This window comes from Mesoplodon bidens (assembly GCF_964165515.1).
Source record: "Mesoplodon bidens genome assembly, chromosome: 6".
Taxonomy (NCBI): Eukaryota; Metazoa; Chordata; class Mammalia; order Artiodactyla; family Ziphiidae; genus Mesoplodon; species Mesoplodon bidens.
Genome location: NC_138162.1, coordinates 94537535 through 94555766, shown reverse-complemented (window position 1 = coordinate 94555766; position 18232 = coordinate 94537535). Strand labels below are relative to the sequence as shown.

The window sequence follows — 18232 nt, the reverse complement described above, 5'->3', positions numbered from 1 at the left end:
AGAATTGAACTATGTAGACATGTTTCTTGAAGCCAAGTTTTACCTTTAAGGCTTTCATATTGCAGCTTGTGAGGCTCCAAGCAGCAATTGGCTACTTTGGGTCATTCACACAAGGATTCAGAGTCATATATAAACCATAAAACCCTTTATAAGAAATCAGAATCTGTTTTAAAAACTAATTATATGAACTAAACATATATAGAAAGAAATTGAAGCTTGAATATATTGAAGCAGCAAAAATTAAAGACATACCTATAACTGCCCTTTATCCTTAGTTGTTTACAATCACAGCAAATCAAAGTGTGACATGTTTAAGAGAAAGGTAATTAAGTTCTAAGGCTTTGTCATCTTATCACTTTTAAAAATACAAGATCTGAGTAAATGAAAGGAAAATAGAGAGGGTTGTTAAAGAGCTGAGTCATAGAGTGGAATAGAGAACAAGCGGAAGCGGAAGAGGCAAGAAAGCGTACACAGGCTGGGTTTGAAGAGAGTTGGGAATGCTGGTTGTGGTAGATGGTCTCTGATTTGCTTACCGGATCTACTCGCCATCCTTCTTAACCCTGCTTCGTGATTCCAGGAGGCTGATCTTTATCAGCTTCATGGACCAGTCTCTCTGTGTCTTCAGGTTGGGTTGGGTTAATATGACCTACTGATAAGTGATTAGAAGTCAGGAGGAAAGAAGGCAAGGGTATTTATTTCCATGATCTGCCCCCTTCCAAACTTTAGGTTGGCAGTGGATGCCATTTTCTAAGGTTACATCTCTTGTTGGGTGGGCTTCTCCTATAACTCGAAGACATTCTGGGTTGCAGGAACTGCTATCTCTCTATGCCCCTTCAAACCTCGTGGTTATAATACTGGTTTCTCACAGCTGCTAGCCTCAGGGCACTTCATCATCTCTTGGTTTCCCTTCATTCCTTACACACTTTAGTCTCTTCATTAAATGCTATTCCATCACTCTTTTAAAGTGTGCCATCAGTTTTTAGCTAGAACTGACTGATACATTGGTAGTGGGGAATAGGCGAAACGTTAAGGTAGTGTTAGGGAGGTGGGATAAACTGCTGTGGAGAGAGATAGGAAGAGAAGGGTTTCAAAGCTTTTTATGGCATTCTAGGAATGTAACATGACTTCTTTATGTGAATGACTCTAATGTAGTCTTAAATGGCTTCTTAATTATTGATATTTGGTTGGGTTTCTGTTTCTCTGCATGCACAACCAGGATTGAACAGGGCTAAGAGATGTCTGGGATTTACATGACGAGATAATACTACTAGGATCTATCTAGATTCATTATATCATATTAAGACATTTCTCCCATGGAATCAGGAACATCCCAACCCAGTGCACATGCTAAGTTTTTATTGAAATTCAGTGAACTGCTATGGTGTGAAATTAATTTTTATTGTCAGTCCCCTGCGTCGGCAGGCTGACTCTCAAGCCCTGCGCCACCAGGGAAGCCCTATAACACTTTATATAGCTGAGAATTCATCGATCAGGATTTTCACTCTCATTGGAATCCACTACTTGCCTACGACAAATCGGACACGTAGAGTTCTCAGACAGCCAGCGATCAATGCAGTGAATGTGATATTCATGGGAGCAAGGTAGTATGCGAAGCTTGCTGTTTTCTGTGTACTCTGTAAGGCAAATGCTACAGGCTTTTAGTGCATCATTTTCACCAAAAGATCTTACAGCCAAGCTGTCAATCTGTGCTTTGGTGAGTCCTGTAGTTTGCAGATCATGGGAGGACCCAGAGTCACTTTCATCATATATTATTAGGCTAATTTGTCTACCCACTTGCCTGGTCTCTGATGATAAGTCTGCTGCTAAGTTTGTTTCTTCACTGCCTTCAAACATCAGTGATCTAATTCCTGAATTTTCATCACTTGAGCTGGAACCAGAAATAGGACTAGAACTGGAACTAGACGTACAATTGGGGCTTGAATGACAACTCAGTGTGGAACTTGAATGGGTATCATAGCTAGCATTTGAATCAGAACCAAATGTACCACTACTACTACCATTAGGTGACTCTAGCCATTCCATGTTTGGACTTGGAGGTGAGACACTATGCTCTAAATTACTGTCACTGTCCATAAGGTTATTTGAGTTACTAAATTCTGTCATTGTCTGCCTTAACGTGCTCTGAATTGGAACAGATGTTGTATCATTTAAGCTAGTATTGAACATTCTGCAAACGGGATTTCTAATGGTATTGACATAAGCTCTCACACCTGCCCGCTCAGAATGTGAATACATATGCCTCAGTCCTCCTTCACTTTCAGAAGTGACAGTGTTGTTTGGTGTCTCAGATGTTAACTGAGTTCTACTAGCTCTGCTGTCTCTCTGAGAATATGCTCCAGAATGAACTTGTCCTACTTCAAGATTGAAGGGTATGGTTGGATATATTTCCCTCATTCCCCAAGATTCACCACTGCTGGTTGTATCTGGAGAATTTTCTCCATGAACGGCATTCCTTGTTCTAGAAGTTTCAATAAGACCGCTATTTTGCAACTCAAATCCAGTCATTTGCTGTGTCAATATTTCTCGGTGCTCAGTTCTAGAAAATCTCGCATTCTCACTTAGCAGAGGCTGCTCAAAATTCTGAGAGGGTATACTATGACTCAATCTTTGTACAATTTCCCTAAGTGAACGTGGAGGCGACCAACTTTCAATTCTTGCTCTGGTTCTCCGATACTCTGGGCTCCTACTTCTTGCTCTTCTCTGACTTGTGGTAGGTGGGAATTCCATTAATGTTTCAGTTGTATCTTGTTCAGACATAGATGGTCTTGTAAATATTGATTCAGATTGTGGACTTTCCACTTGCCTTTGGCTGTCTTCCATATTTTCTCTTCTGGGAAGTCTTGCAGACACTACATATTCATTCTCTGGATTTGGACTCCCATTATCAAGGTTAGCATTTATTTCTAAACTGAATATGAACTGATCACTTTTAGGATTAATTTGGCTCTCTTCTCTCCAAGATTGGTTTTCTCTTTGTCCACTTGTCATATTTTCAGTTTGTCCAGAACAGTTAAGCCAGTCTATTAGAGAGTCACCACTAGACACGTCATCTGAAGAGTCTCCTCTGTCTGTTAACAAAAAAAAATGGGGAGGGTGCATAAAAGAACTACCAAAATTAGAACCATCATAAAATAGCACTCTGAAACTTTGTTTCAAAAACAAACAAAAAATGAGAACTTAAATACTCAGGTGTTTTCAACTGATTTCACATTTATAGAGTTAATATTTTATAAACTGCACTGTGTAGATTTATAAGTAAAGGTAGAAAAGTTTCGATTCCATCCAAAAAGAGTGAGCTAATCCTAGATAAACTTAGAGAATTTTTTAAAAAGGGAATCCGGAGGAAGCCTATGTTTCAGTATTTCATCATATACACAGCCCTGTGTACCACTGTCAGAGGAATGTCAAGAGACTTTTTTTTCAGTCCACTGTCAAAACACTAATGCAATTAAACAAGGTAAACACCAGTTAAGGTACAATGCTAGTATTTTAGTTCAATTTACATTATTGTCTAATTTTCATTAGTCTCCAACATGACTACTTCTAGGCTTTTCACTTACGTGCTTTTGATAATAGATAAGCTGTTTTAAAATATAAGGTTATTGCCCAAACATAAACAAGTTTTATAGGTTTAAAAGTGTTTGCATTTTGAATACTTCTTAAAGTTACCAAGATTTTTAATTGACATTAAATTGAAGGTCAGATCAAATGAATAGACTGAACCTAGCATGGTACCTATAAGACCATGTTCAAGAGCCAAAGTATTATAGTATCCTCTTCATTAGACAGCAAAATCCTCTGCTTCACACTGGAAGGGAAGGCACCAGACCTGAGGTCCGAGCAGGGTTTCTCAGCCTTAGCACTATTGACATTTTGGTGCTGGACAATTCTTTGTTTTGGGGAGCTATCCTGTGCATTGTGGGATATTTGGCAGCATCCCTGGCCTCTGCCCACTAGATGCTAGTAACACCCATGCCTCCCCTGTGACAACCAAAAATATCTCTAGCCATTGTCAAATGTCCCCAGGTGTTGAAGAGAGCACAATTGTCCCCAGTGGAGACTATTTCTGTTTGCTTTTTTTACATGTCTATGTAGAAAAAATAATTCAGGAAGTAGGAGGGACTTTCAGTTGAGGTAGAAAACCAAGAAAAATACAAATAGGCTACTTTGCACTGTTTCCCAATTAAAACAACCCAAATGTGAATCAGGAAAACAAACAAACAGACCTTGACATGCTCACCCAAAATCAAGTAAATGCCAGTTCTTTTTATGAGAAGTTACTTACCAAATGAATGTAAGTCACTTCTGTATAATTTACTATTTCCTATTATGAAGTTACTATTTCCTATTATGAAGTTCCTTATTCATCCCATCCTATTCCCTCCAAAAGCAGAATATACCTGTATTTTCATCTGAGTCTTGTGGTGCGTTTTCTTTAATTAGCTGAAGTCTTCTCAGCAACTCTTCTTCCGTACTTTCACCTGGAATGCCTAGAAGATTGTTGTCTCTCATAAGTTCGTAATCTTCTTCACTCAGATTATTTACGAACCTGGAGAAATCTTCTTCCCGAACCAATCGGTCCGTTTGACTTATGTGTTGGGCCGAAACTCCATCTCCTTCATCGTTGGAATCCGAGTTTTCCATCTTAATAAACAAGTGGAAAATTATCTGAAATTCACGACGTGCTGTTGAAATTCACCAATGGTCGTTTCGTTTTCTTCGCTTTCTACTTCCTGCCAGAGTGTCCGGTTCCGACTCAGTCGGATGACCCTCCGCACAGATTCCTCCCTTCTCCCTTCCCGACTCAGTTCTGTGGCCCCTGGTGACGCAACAGTTGGGAGCCGCCTCGAGCCCAGAACTTGCTAGACGTTGCCTAGGCACCCATTATCTTCCCCGCTGTTACCGAGTAGGGACTGGATTCAGGTTAGGTTTCATTTCATTCAAAACCAGCCAATGTTACTGAGGGTTTATAGTGTACCAAGCACCGTGCTTCACCTCGTTTCACCCACATGAGCCTATCCTCAGGTTTTCAGGCTCTGATATGCTCTATTTATTCGTTACATTCCATAGGACTGCCTTCTTCAAAATGCCATGCCAAAGTCAGCCTAGTTCAATGCAGCAATTCTCATTTTCAGGTGCCCAGGGACCTCCGCCTTTTCTCCTCATGAATTTCTCAAATCCTAGACTCTCACTAAGAAAGCCCACAATTTTGGATAATTTACCAGGGCCCTGGCTGAGTCTCTTTAGTGTGTCCTCTCCCTTTTAACTGTTAATGGCTTCATCTTGCATTATATGGTCCTTCAGTCTTGTTTCAAACAAACAAGAAACACCAAAACTTTGGCAGGCTTTTCTGCTCAGCCAGGGAATTCCTTCTCCACAAAAGCATCACGTTCATTTTTGTCCTCCTTTCTCATAAATATTATAAATAGTCCTTAAGCAAAACTAGCCAGAACATCACAGGAACTTTTAGGACAGATACATAATAGTTACTTTGTCTGCCACAGTGAGTACTGACCCTGCTGATTTTGTCGCATGTATCACCTGAAAGGCTTGGTGAAAATAAAATAACGCTCATTTGCAATGCTATCTGGAGGAGACCTCTAATTCACTCTCAGTACACAGCTTAGAAGTTTAAGGAGCTGTGTAAATTCACGGTTGTTGTTTTGTTCACGGTCCACAGCAGGCTTTCTTGTTTGTTCTCAAGGAGATGGAAGGATGGTAACTTTACTGGTGTGACAGTGAAGAATCTAAGTCTATGTCCTGCTTTTGACATTTGTTCCATGCCTCGTTTAACTTAAGCTAGAAAAATCAATCTTTCCCCTCTGAATCAAATCTCAGCAAGTCTTTGGATGAGAACAGAATCCCCTAGACCACCCTGCCTCCTTTATGGACTTCTGAGTGTATTTGTTATCTTTTACTGAAGTTATTCTTTTCACAGGGGAAATCCGTTGTAAACTTGTTTGCTGTGCCTCAATCAAAACTAGCAGTATTATGAAAATTCAGCGTGATTTGTACTCTTGATGCAGGAAACCCTAACAATCGTTAGTGTTCTTGAGAGTGATTGATTCAGTTTAATTCAATTCAATCAATTCAAGTGTCAAGTATGTTCAGCGTTTGTTAAATGTCAGTCATATTATCGGATATTAAGATACAAAGAAGAGTATATTTAAGAATCTGTTGTCATTAGAGTATAACAAACAATTGAGCTACACAGAGGTAAAATTACAGTTTTGAGGAGAAAGTGGTTTGAGTGAGAGAGAAAATCGGTTTCACTGCATTTGGGTTTGAAAGGATGAATAGGAGTTTTCTAAGTGAATGAAAGCGGGAAATATTTTCAAAAGTGAGAACAGCCACTGCTGACACTCGTAAAACAACAAGGATAGTAGATTTTAATTACTAAAAAAAGACATTAGTTAAATTGGCAGAGCAAGGCCAAAAAATGGAGACCTTTATGACATGTTTAGAAGTTGGACTTTATCATTAGTGCAATGGAAAGATGTTGAAGTCTTTAGACAGTTGATGGTCAAATTTGCAATTTAGAAATAATATTGATAGTAGTGTTGAGGATGAATATGAAGGGCAACAGTTCAGATGGGAGGGTCAGAAATAGATAGAGGGCAGCCTAGGCTAGTGATGACAAGGATCTGAATCAGGGCAAAGGAATATGATTAAAATGAAGGACTTTAACAGATCTCTAGGCAGCAGAACTGATTAAACCTAGTAATATATGGGAAAGAGGGAAAAGTGGGGAGGGGGAATATGAGGGAAAGGCAGGGGTCAGGATTACTTCTGTATTTCTGTCTTTGCTTAGTGGACAGTGGTACCAATAAGAAGTAACACCTGATTCTGAAGTTGTATGGTTTAGCTTAAGAGGGAGCATGATTGCTTATGATTAGAATAGTATGCAAATTACCTGAAGATTCAGAAAGTCTTACAGTCTTTCCAAATTTAGGTACAGAAGCACATGAACTAATAGCCCCGGATGTTTGGTGTTCCCTGTAGTTGGCTCTCAGTGTCAATGACTCTAGCTTCCTGAACTATTTGTTCCTGGTTATGTCCCAATTCTGGTGCAAGTAACAGGGTATAGGGATCATCATCCCAGAGACCTACTTATTGACCTTGATTATTTAAATAGAAGCCACCAATATAGCTGTGCTTTACACTTAGTTCTCTCATGTCTTGACTTTCCTTCTGAGTATTGCAGTGTAGGTTCAGTAGTTTTTCCTCTGGATGGCAATATTGCTGCTTTGGCCTTTGTTCTATCCCTTGTCTTGATATCAGAAGTCTTCTGAAGATGTTTTTTCTTCACTTCTCATTTCAGAGATGGGAGGTGCATCAGGAAGTCCGGAGGTTGACTAGAGCATCACTCTAAGTTGAGTTGGAGGGGAAGAGGTTGAAGATGGAAAGCTGCTTACTTTCAATCAGAGTCAAAGCACTTAAAAATTTGGCCAACCCATTGTTTATGATGTGGTGAAAAAACGGGGTGTGTGTGAGCAGATTTGGCTGTTCTTTTATCCTGGTTGTAATAATGGAGTTTTGTAATCAAGAGTTTTCTTTTACTGACTTTGTCCAAGGAAGCTTCTGAACAGATTCTATGACTCAAAGGGAGACTGAAAATAAGCAAGAGATAGCATTCTCCCTGAATATGGGTAAAAGGAGTTCTGTGGCTTTAGAACTGTAAGAAATGATCAAGACATATATTCCACATACCTATTGCAGTATAACAAACCAGTCCAAAACGCAGCGGTAGATACAATAGAAACCATGTTGTTATAGTCAGGACTTTGTGAGCTAAGAATAAAGATAAAGAATACTGGGGATGGCTCATCTCTGCTCCATCATGACTGGGCCTCAGCTGTGGTGGTTTGAATGATTGGAGATAGATTAGACAACTTGACTGGTGTCATATGTCTGGGGCCTTGGTTCTGGCTAAGTTTTCTTTGAGTCACATCTTTTGGTGCTGAAATGTCCAACCAAGATGGCATCTTCATTCACAAATCTGGGACTTGAGTTGGGCTGCACAGGCTGAAAAATCTGGGGCTGGTTTTCTCTCTGTCTCTGTCTTTCTCCATGAAATTTCTCGGTGTAGTTTTGGAGTCTTAGCAACCTGGATATCTCAAAGTAGTTGAACTCTTACATAGTGAGTGGCTTCACCCAAAATAAACATCTCATGAGACTTGGCTGGAATCTGTAAGGCTTCCTATGACTTAACCTCACAAGTGCAAGCACACCTTTTCTCTTGCATTCTGTTGATTGAATAAGCCACTGGATCAGCCCATATTCAAGAAGAGGGACACCCCATTCTACCTTTCAATAGAGAGGTAAAAAATATTTTATGGTTATATTTAATGTACTATAGCACATGATGAAAAAACTCTTTTTTTTAAAAAAAATTTTTTATTTTTTAAATTAGTTTCTGCTTTATAACAAAGTGAATCAGTCATACATATACATCTGTTCCCACATCCCTTCCCTCATGCATCTCCCTCCCTCCCACCCTCCCCATCCCACCCCTCCAGGCGGTCACAAAGCACCGAGCTGATCTCCCTGTGCTCTGCGGCTGCTTCCCACTATCTATCTACCTTACATTTGGTAGTGTATATATGTCCATGCCTCTCTTTCGCTTTGTCACAGCTTACCCTTCCCCCTCCCCATATCCTCAAGTCCATTCTCAAGTAGGTCTGTGTCTTTATTCCCGTTTTGCCCCTAGGTCCTTCATGACATTTTTTTTTTTTAATTCCGTATATATGTGTTAGCATACGGTATTTGTCTTTCTCTTTCTGACTTACTTCACTCTGTGTGACAGACTCTAGGTCTATCCACCTCATTACAAATAGCTCAGTTTCGTTTCTTTTTATGGCTGAGTAATATTCCATTGTATATATGTGCCACATCTTCTTTATCCATTCATCCGATGACGGACACTTAGGTTGTTTCCAGCTCCGGGCTATTGTGAATAGAGCTGCAATGAACATTTTGGTACATGTCTCTTTTGGAACTATGGTTTTCTCAGGGTATATGGCTAGTAGTGGGATTGCTGGGTCATATGGTAGTTCTATTTGTAGTTTTTTAAGGAACCTCCATACTGTTCTCCATAGTGGCTGTACCAATTCACATTCCCACCAGCAGTGCAAGAGTGTTCCCTTTTCTCCACACCCTCTCCAGCATTTATTGTTTCTAGATCTCTTGATGATGGCCATTCTGACTGGTGTGCGATGATATCTCATTGTAGTTTTGATTTGCATTTCTCTAATGATTAATGATGTTGAGCATTCTCTCATGTGTTTGTTGGCAGTCTGTATATCTTCTTTGGAGAAATGCCTATTTAAGGCTTCTGCCCATTTTTGGATTGGGTTGTTTGTTTTTTTGCTATTGAGCTGCATGAGCTGTTTATAAATTTTGGAGATTAATCCTTTGTCAGTTGCTTCATTTGCAAATATTTTCTCCCATTCTGAGGGTTGTCTTTTGGTCTTGTTTATGGTTTCCTTTGCTGTGCAAAAGCTTTGAAGTTTCATTAGGTCCCATTTGTTTATCTTTGTTTTTATTTCCATTTCTCTAGGAGGTGTGTCCAAAAGGATCTTGCTGTGATTTATGTCATAGAGTGTTCTACCTATGTTTTCCTCTAAGAGTTTGATAGTTTCTGGCCTTACATTTAAGTCTTTAATCCATTTTGAGCTTATTTTTGTGTATGGTGCTAGGGAATGATCTAATCTCAAACTTTTACATGTTCCTGTCCAGTTTTCCCAGCACCACTTATTGAAGAGGCTGTCCTTTCTCCACTGTACATTCCTGCCTCCTTTATCAAAGATAAGTTGGCCATATGTGCGTGGGTTTATCTCTGGGCTTTCTATCCTGATCCACTGATCTATCTTTCTGTTTTTATGCCAGTACCACACTGTCTTGATTACTGTAGCTTTGTAGTATAGTCTGAAGTCAGGGAGCCTGATTCCTCCAGCTCCGTTTTTCGTTCTCAAAATTGCTTTGGCTATTCGGGGTCTTTTGTTTTTCCAAACAAATTTTGAAATTTTTTGTTCTAGTTCTGTGAAAAATGCCAGTGGTAGTTTGATAGGGATTGCATTGAATCTGTAGATTGCTTTGGGTAGTAGAGTCATTTTCACAATATTGATTCTTCCAATCCAGGAGCATGGTATATCTCTCCATCTATTTGTATCATCTTTAATTTCTTTCATCAGTGTCTTATAATTTTCTGCATACAGGTCTTTTGTCTCCTTAGGTAGGTTTATTCCTAGATATTTTATTCTTTTTGTTGCAATGGTAACTGGGAGTGTTTTCTTGATTTCATTTTCAGATCTTTCATCATTAGTGTACAGGAATGCCAGAGATTTCTGTACATTAATTTTGTATCCTGCTACTTTACCAAATTCATTGATTAGTTCTAGTAGTTTTTCGGTAGCATCTTTAGGATTCTCTATGTATAGTATCATGTCATCTGCAAACAGTGACAGCTTTACTTCTTCTTTTCCAATTTGGATTCCTTTTATTTCCTTTTCTTCTCTGATTGCTGTGGCTAAAACTTCCAAAACTAGGTTGAATAAGAGTGGTGAGAGTGGGCAGCCTTGTCTTGTTCCTGATCTTAGTGGAAATGGTTTCAGTTTTTCACCATTGAGGACAATGTTGGCTGTGGGTTTGTCCTATATGGCCTTTATTATGTTGAGGAAAGTTCCCTCTATGCCTACTTTCTGCAGGGTTTTTATCATAAATGGGTGTTGAATTTTGTCGAAAGCTTTCTCAGCATCTATTGAGATGATCATATGGTTTTTCTCCTTCAACTTGTTAATATGGTGTATCACATTGATTGATTTGCGTATATTGAAGAATCCTTGCATTCCTGGAATAAACCCCACTTGATCATGGTGTATGATCCTTTGAATGTGCTGTTGGATTCTGTTTGCTAGTATTTTGTTGAGGATTTTTGCATCTATGTTCATCAGTGATATTGGCCTGTAGTTTTCTTTCTTTGTGACATCCTTGCCTGGTTTTGGTATCAAGGTGATGGTGGCCTCGTAGAATGAGTTTGGGAGTGTTCCTTCCTCTGAAATTGTTTGGAAGAGTTTGAGAAGGATGGGTGTTAGCTCTTCTCTAAATGCTTGATAGAATTCGCCTGTGAAGCCATCTGGTCCTGGGCTTTTGTTTGTTGGAAGATTTTTTATCACTGTTTCAATTTCAGTGCTTGTGATTGGTCTGTTCATATTTTCTATTTCTTCCTGATTCAGTCTTGGCAGGTTGTGCATTTCTAAGAATTTGTCCATCTCTTCCAGGTTGTCCATTTTATGGGCATAGAGTTGCTTATAGTCATCTCTCATGATCTTTTGTATTTCTGCAGTGTCAGTTGTTACTTCTCCTTTTTCATTTCTAATTCTATTGATTTGAGTCTTCTCCCTTCTTTTCTTGATGAGTCTGGCTAATGGTTTATTAATTTTGTTTATCTTCTCAAAGAACCAGCTTTTAGTTTTATTGATCTTTGCTATCGTTTCCTTCATTTCTTTTTCATTTATTTCTGATCTGATCTTTATGATTTCTTTCCTTCTGCTAACTTTGGGGTGTTTTTGTTCTTCTTTCTCTAATTGCTTTAGGTGCAAGGTTACGTTGTTTATTCGAGATGTTTCCTGTTTCTTAAGGTGGGATTGTATTGCTATAAACTTCCCTCTTAGAACTGCTTTTGCTGCATCCCATAGGTTTTGGGTCGTCGTGTCTCCATTGTCATTTGTTTCTAGGTATTTTTTAATTTCCTCTTTGATTTCTTCAGTGATCACTTCGTTATTAAGTAGTGTATTGTTTAGCCTCCATGTGTTTGTATTTTTTACAGCTCTTTTCCTGTAATTGATATCTAGTCTCATAGCATTGTGGTCAGAAAAGACACTTGATACAATTTCAATTTTCTTAAATTTACCAAGGCTTGATTTGTGACCCAAGATATGATCTATCCTGGAGAATGTTCCATGAGCACTTGAGAAAAATGTGTATTCTGTTGTTTTTGGATGGAATGTCCTATAAATATCAATTAAGTCCATCTTGTTTAATGTATCATTTAAAGCTTGTGTTTCCTTATTTATTTTCATTTTGGAAGATCTGTCCATTGGTGAAAGTGGGGTGTTAAAGTCCCCTACTATGATTGTGTTACTGTCGATTTCTCCTTTTATGGCTGTTAGTATTTGCCTTATGTATTGAGGTGCTCCTATGTTGGGTGCATAAATATTTACAATTGTTACATCTTCTTCTTGGATCGATCCCTTGATCATTATGTAGTGTCCTTCTTTGTCTCTTCTAGTAGTCTTTATTTTAAAGTCTATTTTGTCTGATATGAGAATTGCTACTCCAGCTTTCTTTTGGTTTCCATTTGCATGGAATATCTTTTTCCATCCCCTTACTTTCAGTCTGTATGTGTCTCTAGGTCTGAAGTGGGTCTCTTGTAGACAGCATATATATGGGTCTTGTTTTTGTATCCATTCAGCCAATCTGTATCTTTTGGTGGGAGCATTTAGTCCATTTACATTTAAGGTAATTATCGATATGTATGTTCCTGTTCCCATTTTCTTAATTGTTTTGGGTTCGTTATTGTAGGTCTTTTCCTTCTGTTGTGTTTCTTGCCTAGAGAAGTTCCTTTAGCATTTGTTGTAAAGCTGGTTTGGTGATGCTGAACTCTCTCAGCTTTTGCTTGTCTGTAAACGTTTTAATTTCTCCATCAAATCTGAATGAGATCCTTGCTGGGTAGAGTAATCTTGGTTGCAGGTTTTTCTCCTTCATCACTTTAAGTATGTCCTGCCACTCCCTTCTGGCTTGTAGAGTTTCTGCAGAGAGATCAGCTGTTATCCTGATGGGGATTCCCTTGTGTGTTATTTGTTGTTTTTGCCTTGCTGCTTTTAATATGATTTCTTTGTGTTTAATTTTTGACAGTTTGATTAATATGTGTCTTGGCGTATTTCTCCTTGGATTTATTTTGTATGGGACTCTCTGTGCTTCCTGGACTTGATTAACTATTTCCTTTCCCATATTAGGGAAGTTTTCAACTATAATCTCTTCAAATATTTTCTCAGTCCCTTTCTTTTTCTCTTCTTCTTCTGGAACCCCTATAATTCGAATGTTGGTGCGTTTAATGTTGTCCCAGAGGTCTCTGAGACTGTCCTCTGTTCTTTTCATTCTTTTTTCTTTATTTTGCTCTGCAGCAGTTATTTCCACTATTTTATCTTCCACCTCACTTATCCGTTCTTCTGCCTCAGTTATTCTGCTATTGATCCCATCTAGAGTATTTTTTATTTCATGTATTGTGTTTTTAATCGATGCTTGATTCATCTTTAGTTCTTCTAGGTCCTTGTTAACTGTTTCTTGCATTTTGTCTATTCTATTTCCAAGATTTTGGATCTGGGAAATAGAATCTTGGATCATCTTTACCATCATTATTCTGAATTCTTTTTCAGGTAGACTGCCTATTACCTCTTCATTTGTTAGGTCTGGTGGGTTTTTATCTTGCTCCTTCTCCTGCTGTGTGTTTTTCTGTCTTCTCATTTTGCTTATGTTACTGTGTTTGGGGTCTCCTTTTTGCAGGCTGCAGGTTCGTAGTTCCCGTTGTTTTTGGTGTCTGTCCCCAGTGGCTAAGGTTGGTTTAGTGGGTTGTGTAGGCTTCCTGGTGGATGGTACTAGTGCCTGTGTTCTGGTTAATGAGGCTGGATCTTGTCTTTCTGGTGGGCAGGTCCACGTCTGGTGGTGTGTTTTGGGGTGTCTGCGGACTTTTTATGATTTTAGGCCACCTCTCTGCTAATGGGTGGCGTTGTGTTCCTGTCTTGCTAGTTGTTTGGCATAGGGTGTCCAGCACTGTAGCTTGCTGGTCGTTGAGTGAAGCTGGGTGCTGGTGTTGAGATGGAGATCTCTGGAAGATTTTTGCCGTTTGATATTATGTGGAGCTGGGAGGTCTCTTGTGGACCAGTGTCCTGAAGTTGGCTCTCCCACCTCAGAGGCACAGCACTGACTCCTGGCTCCTCAATTTGGGATGATTTGTTGTCTATTCATGTATTCCACAGATGCAGGGTACATCAAGTTGATTGTGGAGCTTTAATCCGCTGCTTCTGAGGCTGCTGGGAGAGGTTTCCCTTTCTCTTCTTTGTTCTCACAGCTCCTGGGTCTCAGCTTTGGATTTGGCCCCGCCTCTGCGTGTAGGTCGCCGGAGGGTGTCTGTTCTTCGCTCAGACAGGACAGGGTTAAAGGAGCAGCCTCTTCGGGGACTCTGGCTCACTCAGGCCGGGCGGGAGGGAGGGGCACGGAGTGCGGGGCGAGCCTGCAGCGGCAGAGGTCGGCGTGACGTTGCACCAGCCCGAGGCGCGCCGTGCGTTCTCCCAGGGAAGCCGCCCCTGGATCCCGGGACCCCGGCAGTGGCGGGCTGCACAGGCTCCCGGAAGGGCGCTGTGGACAGTGACCTGCGCTCGCACACAGGCTTCTTGGCGGCGGCAGCAGCAGCCCCAGCGTCCCACGCCCGTCACTGGGCTCCGCGCTTTCAGTCGTGACTTGCGCCCGTCTGTGGAGCCCCTTTAAGCAGCGCTCTTAATCCCCTCTCCTCGCGCACCAGGAAACCAAGAGGGAAGAAAAAGACTCTTGCCTCTTCGGCAGCTCCAGAGTTTTCCCGGACTCCCTGCCGGCTAGCTGTGGCACATTAGCCCCCTTCAGGCTGAGTTCTCGCCGCCAGCCCCAGTCCTTTCCCTGCGCTCTGACCGAAGCCCGAGCCTCAGCTTCCAGCGCCGCCCGCCCTGGCGGGCGATCAGACAAGCCTCTCGGGCTGGTGAGTGCCGCTCGGCACCGATCCTCTGTGCGGGAATCTCTCCGCTTTGCCCTACCCAGGTATGTCGGGAGTTTCTTGCCTTTTGGGAGGTCTGGGGTCTTCTGCCAGCATTCAGTAGGTGTTCTGTAGGAGTTGTTCCACGTGTAGCTGTATTTCTGGTGTATCCGTGCGGAGGAAGGTGATCTCCGCGTCTTACTCTTCCGCCATCTTACCCGGAAGTCCCGAAAAAACTCTTATAATGATGACTTTTCAGTTGAAGTGGAAATTAATCTCTCCCTCTGTTTTCTGAATTGCATTATTCTCTGGGTAAAAATAAAAAAAGGGAGGACATAAAATCTGAAGTTCTTTGCATTCAAACTGATTTTAAAGATACCCGATTAAGGATCTTTTTATTATGTAATAGTTTTCCCACATCAGAGACCATTGGTAATATTAAGAGCTATTTACTGAGCAACTGTAATTGCTAGACACTCTGCTTGTGTTTTAACTTATTTGATCTCAAGCCCCATGCAAGATAGGTATTACTATTCTCAGAGCTAAAGGCATGGAGGCTGATGCAAATTAAGTGATTTTCTCAAAGTTACAGTAATAGATAATATGTTTAGATTCAAACAAGGTCTATAGGATGACTCTCCCTGTTTCGCTCTACTATGCTATGTTTAATGAAAACACAATATGAGACATCATTACACAAACGTAGTAAAATCTCAGTTAAATGAGATGCTTGAATCATGTTTGATCATTTTCGTGTGCCATTTCAATTCTGCTTTGGAGTTAGTCTAGAATATCTTCGTTTTAACTTAATAAAGAGTAATTTTAAATCAAGCAGTAAACATAATTAAAGCTTGATAAGATATTTCATATATTTATGTCTTTTTCTTTCCCACCAGAAGGATGGGTTAAAAGCTTGAAAGCATTGATGCAGAAAAATGAATCTAAATATGCATGTCTCATGGAATCTACTGGAATTGGTTCTTTGACACAAATACTTGTTTTGAATCTAAACACGAAATTCTTGTTAATTGAAATCACACCCTTTCCACTTACATAGGCTTGACACTAGGAATTAGTTTCATCTCTTCCTTATGCTTACCTCTAATTATGGAAATAAAAATGTATTTATTTAGCAAGGTCTCATCCCTCTTATGATTTCCTTTCTTCCTGGTTCTGCTCAGATTTAGACTTTTTTTTTTTTTTTTTTTTGCTGTACGTGGACCTCTCACTGTTGTGGCCTCTCCCACTGCGGAGCACAGGCTCCAGACCTGCAGGCTCAGCGGCCATGGCTCACAGGCCCAGCCGCTCCGTGGCATGTGGGATCTTCCCAGACCGGGGTATGAACCCATGTCCCCTGCATCGGCAGGCGGACTCTCAACCACTGCACCACCAGGGAAGCCCAGATTTAGACTTTTGATAGCTTTTCTATTAGTGCCGTGTCAGTGGTTAGTTTGCTTCTATGCTTTCTCTAGTTTTGAGCCATTTTACACACTTTCTCTGAGGCATGCTCCAGGTCTGTTATTCACAAGCAAGTTAGTTCATATTTCTGCACATTTGTTTATTTGTAAAGTCTTCCCTCCTAGATTATTGTAATAAATAAATAAACTTACATATACATAAATAATATTCTGTTTGTTTGAAAAGCACTCTGACTTTTTGTGAAAGAGACTCACTTCCCAATTTTAAAGCATTAATCTGAGGAACAGGGGCCTGCTGGAATACTCCCCAGGGACAGAGGCTGGCAGGTGCCATCTTCCTGCTCTCTCTACCTTGATAAAACTGAAAGGTGCCATCATTTTTCCCCTTTTTCCTTTCCTGCAGGTGACAACTTTGTGCTCCAGCCAGCTGGCTCCTTCTTCCCTGCTCTTCCTCTGTCTTGCTATATATATATTTTTTTCTTCTTCTTTTTCTTTTTTTCTTTTCCCTCTTTCCCTTTATTCAAATGGTGTCATCTTTGCACTCTTCCCACCGCCTCACTCAGCCAGTAAGCATCATCTTCACACTTTCCTTCTGATGTGCTCCAGAGAGCCAGAATCTCCAAGACAGGAGATCCCATTTTTGTGGCCTCCACTCAGGGGATGCTCCTTGATCACCTGGCTCTGGAGGCCAGGAGGGATTTCTTTTCTGGGTCCCATGGGACTGTAACAATTGGAGAGACAGTTCTTGGCAGGATACCACCCCCAGGATGTACCACTACACATCAGACTGAGACACAGCCCCAGCCTTTACATGAAAAAGGCCTATTTGCTAGTAGGGACAAGACTTAAGAGCAGACTTCAGGTTCAGCACACATCTAGAGGCTACGGATGTGCTCTCGGGGAAGGTAGGCTGGGGGTGCCATCTCTCCACCCTCACTCTGCCTTACTACAGTTCACTGGTATCTCCCAGAATGGAGCTTGTACACTTATCTGAAGCACTGTTTTCTTGTGACTGCTCCCCGGGGAACACCTTCAGGTTGCTTGCTTCTGGGGCGCAGCAGGGCTTACACTTGCAATCTCACAAGGCTAAATATATTTGCATTCTTTAAAAGCTGTTACCAAATTTTCTGGCTTCCTATCAACCTGAATCTAGGTACTGCCTGAGATCCTCCCCTTTGGGTTGCTCATTTGTCTTGGCACACCCTCAACTGCTGGGATGGTGTGCCAGGTCTATTAAAAATAAACTGCTCAGACAATCACAAAGATTTGAGAGGCAACCAAGAGTAGACAGGTTTAAATGACAAGGTTCATCTGTCACACAGCTCTTCAAGACTGGGAGATGTGGCTATTTCACTTAATGCATAGAAACCAACACAGAGAGTCAAGCAAAATGAAGAAAGAGAGGACTATACTCCAAAAAAAGAACAAAATAAAACCTCAGGGAAAAATCTTAATGAAATGAACATAAGTAATTTACTTGATAAAGAGTTCAAAGTTATGGTCATAAAAATGCTCACTGAACTCAGAAGGAAAATGGATGAAAACAGTGAGAACTTCAACGAAGAAACAGAAGATATAAGAAAGTTCCAAATAGAAGTCACAGAACTGGAGAATGCAATAATTGAACTTAGAAATACAGTAGATGAAGCACAAGAAAGAATAGGTGAACTCAAAGACAGGTCAGAGGAACTCATCCAATCAGAGAATAAGGAAGAAAAAAGAATGAAAATAATGAATATAGCTTAAGGGATTTATGGCACATCAAATGGAATAACATTCACCTTATAGGAACTCCAGAAGGAGAAGAGAAAAGGGGGCAGAAAACATTTGTAGAAATAATATCTGAAAACTTTTCCTAACCTGGGGAAAGAAACAGACATCCAGATACAGGAAGCCCAGAGAGCTCCAAAGCAGATCAACCTAAAAAGATCCATACCAAGAAATGTTAAAATTAAAATGTCAACGTTAAAGATAACAAGGGAATCTTAAAATCACCATGAGAAATACAACT

General features: G+C 40.5%; 1 protein-coding gene across 1 annotated transcript; it reads right to left on the bottom strand.

Moving 5' to 3' along the window:
* Positions 1-991: 991 nt before the first annotated feature.
* On the bottom strand, positions 992-4665 carry LOC308619355 (E3 ubiquitin-protein ligase RLIM-like; the record flags this gene model as incomplete). Its single annotated transcript, XM_081238012.1, has 2 exons — positions 992-3089; positions 4422-4665. The coding sequence occupies 2 exons, from the start codon at positions 4663-4665 to the stop codon at positions 1483-1485; spliced, it is 1851 nt and encodes a 616-aa protein (XP_081094138.1). The 3' UTR covers positions 992-1482.
* Positions 4666-18232: the final 13567 nt, after the last annotated feature.